General features: G+C 37.4%; 1 protein-coding gene across 1 annotated transcript in view; it reads right to left on the bottom strand.

Annotated features, from left to right (window-relative positions):
• Positions 1 to 5,688, bottom strand: part of LOC140137840 (U4/U6 small nuclear ribonucleoprotein Prp4-like) — a 29,501-nt gene extending 23,813 nt beyond the window's left edge. The window contains exons 1-4 of the mRNA XM_072159630.1: positions 5,587 to 5,688; positions 2,285 to 2,452; positions 770 to 846; positions 303 to 375 (exon numbers count right to left, since the gene is read on the bottom strand). Coding sequence (XP_072015731.1) covers positions 303 to 375; positions 770 to 846; positions 2,285 to 2,432 — 298 coding nt within the window. The 5' untranslated portion in view covers positions 2,433 to 2,452; positions 5,587 to 5,688. The remainder of the gene's footprint in view (positions 1 to 302; positions 376 to 769; positions 847 to 2,284; positions 2,453 to 5,586) is intronic.
• Between the last annotated feature and the right edge of the window lie 312 nt (positions 5,689 to 6,000).

Below are 6,000 nucleotides of genomic sequence, written 5' to 3' on the forward strand. Positions count from 1 at the left end.
AATATATCAGATACATATTAATCCTTATCCTTATCATAAAATGCCTAATTCTAATCCCAACCCTAAAACCTCACCTTAATCCTTAACTCTACCCATAATCCTAAAACATTGGGTGCACACATTTTGGCATATAATAGATATTAATTAAAATTAAATTAAACATATTAATTAAAATCAGGTTTTTTTTTTCAAACTTGACCAAGTGTGTCTTTTTCTTCCACACAGTAAATTCTTCTTCCTGTATTGCACAGTTCAGTAGTTGGCATGCTGAGGGGGGGATCACTTAACTTATTGCAACTTACATATTGGTTCTCCATATGATCTAAGTTGTGCTTTGACCTCTGCATCATCAGTTGACACTGTTATTTGACGAATCTGTGGCAAAGAGACAAAAGAACAAACAACATTTCAATCTGCATCCAATATTATAGAAACACATTTTGTTGCATTGCGTAAAAACCAGAAGCTAATTTTATCACAAGATCATAATATGTGACATGATCTGCTCTATGGGGGCCAAAGGAGGCATTTTTGAAAATTGAGTTACCATAATTATTACCTTAAAAACATCAGGCTATCATATACTGAAAACACCAAAGATCTAGCATACTTAGTTTTAAAGTTCTGAAGTTTTGTGATGTGTATTTTCTTATGTATTTTCTTGTTTTTTACTCCATATTTTTGCCTTTTGTGAATTTCAAATTTGCCGCCTTTGGCCCCCATCGACCAGATCGTGTCACATATTAGATAATTAGACACTCAACCTTACCTTTTTTCGTCTCTCAAATTCAGCTAAGAGTTCTTTCCTCTGCTCACTCACATGTTCTTCCAAGTCAAATGTGTCTCCTGTAATAAGATGTGAAGGTCATAAGTGACACATTAGACAGGTTGTTCAAATTATCTCCAGAAGATGAGACACTTTGGTGACATCAGTTTATGTGATCCATTTGTTTTAAAAGGAAATCAGCAGCCAATCATCGCAGATGGCCTAGTCGTTTAAGTACTCACTTCTACAGTGCATGAGTTCTCAGGTTCAATTCATACCCTGAATCTGCATTAACACAAGATGCAGTTGAATGTTGACATGCAATTAGTCACTCCAACTACCTTAGGTTCAGCAAAGATGTTTTTGAGTTTACTGTCATACATGTGAGGCAACTATTCATTATTCTTGTAACATTCATTCAACAAAATGTGGTAGTTAAATATGATGTTATTCACTGATCACTGATGAACTTGATACAAAATCAAGGAATTTGCTGAATTTAAGTTTCGTTTTTAAAAGACATTTTGTGATTCTTTTTAATTAATGTTTGGAGAACTTGCTGTGAATTTTGAGGGTAATCTAAGAAAAACAACATTTTCATTAATTATAAAGAATCTCAAAGATGAATTCAACTACATGCCTAAAAATGAAACTCAGAATCATTCATACCAGAAGCTGGTTCAACCAACAAGATAAAGCACTTTTTGCTGCACCGGGAAAAGTGTAAATTACATTTTAAACAATCCAGCTGGCTGGTTGATTCTTAACTAATTGTAAATGTAAATAATTTATTATGTGCAATATCATTATTTTCTTTTTCTTTAGATTTGGAGCCTTTGGATGAGATGGTTGGAGAACAGCATGCATGCACTTTTGTTCTGTTTCTTCATGGAGTGCTTTTAGGTTGACCACTTTGAAAGTGGCATTTGCTACTATTTGGTCTTCCCTGCCAGGGCACTCTCGTTCTTGTTCGTCCCTGTGTTCTTGACTTGTATCCTGTTCATCTACACACCTCACCCAAATGCTCCCCCCTTTTTGCTGTTGATATTTTATTGGTAGGAATGTCAATTTATTGTTTAATTAAATTTAACGATTGTATTTAATTTAAAATCGATTTCCCTCATTATTTTCATATTTTTTTTAAATGTATTTTATCATGATTGTATTGTACTTTTATATTGTATGAATTTTGTTTTGTATTATGTGTATTTTCTGGCAAATAAAATGAAATGAAATGAAATGAAAGATATCTAAGAAACCCACTGCATCAATTGCAATTGATATTGTCAGAAATACCAACCAATCAGGAGGGAGAGAGATTTACTCTTGCGTCACGCAGTGCTATGGGCATTCATCACACTGTATTCATCAACTTCATTCAAATGACATGCAACTTCATTCAAATGAAATTTGTACCTTGGTACTGTACTTTCCTAACAAGACAAAATTGTCCATAAATAAACAAACAACTTTAGTACAAAACAAATTAAGTTTAAGTGATAACTCATTGTCTCATACCTGATGACATGTTGATATTTCCCGCATCCACACCCATGGTAATAGCATCTTTGCTAGAGCTACTTTCTTGTCTCAGTCTCTCATCAAGTCCTCCATAGTGCAGCTTCTTTTGACGTTTCACTGCTGGGTAATCATCGTCGTCTGACATCTTGAATCTGGATTATTAAACTGTAAAACAAATAACAATAATGTTCTCTCACTATATGTAATAAGTACATCAAAAAAAGTAACTACCCCTTTAAAATGAATGAACATTATTCCAAAATGGGTTAGACCAAGAAAAAAAAGGTTTGTCTCGCGTCCCCTGCGCGCATTGGTGATCAAAAACAAAATTTTACTTCACATATTTTTATTTTATTTTCAAAAAATAGGGACAGCGGTCGCAGATAGATCATCCGAAGATATGGGTAGTGAACACAACACGTCACATAGTAAATATTTGTGTGAAACATTATTTTTGCATTATTGTGAAACCGTTTTTTATTTTCAGGGGCACAATCTTTTTAGCGAACATGAGGGATCGGGGAATAGGATAGGGGGTATATACCCTCAAATTTTTTGGAGGCTAATATTTTTTTACAAATTTAATAAATAAAAAAATTTTAGTGCCGGCTACCCCCGACCAGCGTGGCTATAACCTGCTGGGCAGTGATTAGGAAAGAAGGAAAAGTGGGATGAAAAGGGGATTCATGAAAGCTCAAGAGTTTTCCTGTTGTGAAGGATTAGTTCAACAAAGATCAGTGGAGAGTGTCGTGTGCAAAGTGCAGTTTACTTTGCCATCTTTAAATTTGTATTTATCACACAATGATCTTGACAATAACAAAAAATGTCAAACTTGAATACAATAAACTAAGGCCCTTCAACATGTTCAACCCACATGCAGCTTCCGAGATTCTGTTGCTCGAGAAATCTAGCCAAGAATTTGCTCACCGATAGCTTCACATTCTAGGCTAGAGACCATTGTATTCAAAATCTAGTCGGATTCGCTGAAGCATGACCACTTCAGAAGTAAACACAGCCGATCACGACAGGCATAAAAAATGTTGCTAAAATTTCACTTTCAGCTAAATTTTAGACTGTCCAAAATAGACAAATCTTGCTCAAAAGATACCGTACATTAGTCCGAATAATCAGACCCAGAACAAAATATTAATATCTGACATGATCGAAAGAAGCACATGGTCCTACTTCACAGTTTTTTAATCCCCTATTCATGTTGCGTGAATCACTCTATTGTGGACCATCCTTTTGATACTTGAGTATTTGGACAAGCGGAACAGTTTTGACAGGCCCTTTGTTTACCTCTCTGTTTGTAAACAAACAAGGAGGTCGAAATTGTCCTCCTCGGCGAATACGAAAGGCAGTGTAATAGTACGGCACTAACCGTACAGTTGACTCAGCAAAATAACTTTCAAAAACTTGCACCGCTGTCCGACCGAAAAACGATAGCAATGCACTCTAGTATCGAATGCGTAACTATCGTGTGCAAAATTTGAAGCTAGAGTTCTCGAGTAAAGATTCTGCCGAGCTTGTTTTAATTAAGCCATATATTATAACATTTGCTGAGGAGGACGCCCTCAATATTTTTCAAATGCAGGAACCGTCGTTTTACTATTACGATTGAAATATTAGTCAACCACGTACACGATGTGCATAACACAGTACGTACATGGCATGTGGTAGTGCCGTACTATTACGCTGACTTTCGTATTCGGCGAGGAGGATGATTTCGACCTCCTGGTTTTTTTACAAACAGAGAGGTAGACAAAAGACCGTTCCGCTTGTCCAAACACTCAAGTATCAGAAGGATGGTCCACAATAGTAGCGTGATTCACGTAACATGAATAGGGATTAAAAAGCTGTCACGTAGAATGTGCTTCTATTGTCCAATTTGCCATCTAGATTTCATATGGAAACAGTTCAGACCCAGAACAGGATCATGTCAGAAAATACTTTGTTCTGGGGTCTGATTATTCGGACTAGGCATGTGGGCAGTCATGACATATCAAAAGAACTGATGCGACTCACGTCGTTGTTGACAAGTTTGAGTGGCTCGTGCTCACATGATCATGATTGGCGATTGCATGACTGTCAATAGTCAGTATAAGAATGCCAGACAACTCGCCCCAAATACAACTCGCCCCAACGGACAACTCGCCCCACGTATACAAACTGGTCTCACGTACAACTCGCCCCAATGATAAGTGTACGCAGAGAATATCTTCTCTAGCATTCGTAACTTAGAAGAAGGTTTTATCAAACTGCTAGACAGGGACAGAACAACTATATATGAACATAATAATTGGCAATATTTTGTGATTATTGCTGAAAATTTCGGTCAAATTTGACAACTTGTTAGTATACGTGATAGCGCACGTACGTAAATTCGCACATAAATCATGTCAATCGGCGTTGGGGCGAGTTGTATTTGGGGCGAGTTGTCTGGTTTCCTCAGTATACTATATAGTGTCATGCCAGTGCCGTACTATTACGCTGACTTTCGTATTCGGCGAGGAGGACGATTTCGACCTCCTGGTTTGTTTACAAACAGAGAGGTAGACAAAAACCGCTCCGCTTGTCCAAACACTCAAGTATCAGAATGATGGTCCACAATAGCGTGATTCACGTAACCTGAATAGGGATTAAAAAGCTGTCACGTAGAACCATGTGCTTCTATTGTCCAATTTGCCATCAAGATTTCATATGGAAACAGTTCAGACCCAGTACACGATCATGTCAGAAATTAATATTTTGTTCTGGGTCTGATTATTCGGACTAGTGTCATGCACATGTTATGTATTCTCTTGGTCGGGCTGACGTCACAAAGGGGAAATAACCTTGTAAAACCAGTGTACGCATGTGCAGCGCATGTGCAGTTCCCCTTTCTCGAGCTGGTTGCTATGCGCGCGCTAGTGCAAAGGGGACAAAGGGGACAATGTTCCCGGATGTCCGACTGAGTGAATACCGGTATTAAATATCGGCTTTCTTTTTATTGCCTCTTCTGTTTGGGCCCAAATTAAAAAAGGACATATCTGATGTAGTGAAAACTAACATTTTATATAAAAAAATACAATTCTATTTCTAATGGAAATGTAAGCCTAAGCAGGGCTTTTATTTAGTTTTAAGCTTCAAATTTTAATGTCCTTGTTAGAGTAGACTCAGCTCATCAAAATACATCATGCAGGAGCGAGTCACAATACACAAAGTCAAAGCGACAATCGACAAAATCAACGTCAACATCTTGTAACAACCGAAATTATCTGAAAATTGGTTAATTTAGCATATTATTGACTTATTCTTACATGCTCGGTTCGTGACTTGTCTTCCGAATTCAACTCCAATCGTAATCCAAACGTGTATGACCTGTGACCTTGACCTTATTTTCAAATGAAAGTGCAATGACCCTGTGGTAAATGAAATTAGTGTGTTCATAATCACTGCAAAGGCATGTTCTGAAAACCTTGAATACTGCTCAATCCTCCCTTAATAGGGAAGCTGAAAATATTATCTGTTTTTTTCTTCATATTATGATATTAACTTGTTGTTGATTTGATCCATCAGAGAAGACCGTCCAGCCAGCAGATGATTGAACCAAACAATACACCTGCGCTAAATTTTCTGCATCATGATACTTGGGTCTGTGAATGAAACTTCCAAAGGGCCATTTTCCCCCGGGGGGTCACTCCCCTCCCATTGTGGCCTGTACACCATCCGCG

This window comes from Amphiura filiformis, chromosome 17 (genome assembly GCF_039555335.1).
Source record: "Amphiura filiformis chromosome 17, Afil_fr2py, whole genome shotgun sequence".
Taxonomy (NCBI): Eukaryota; Metazoa; Echinodermata; class Ophiuroidea; order Amphilepidida; family Amphiuridae; genus Amphiura; species Amphiura filiformis.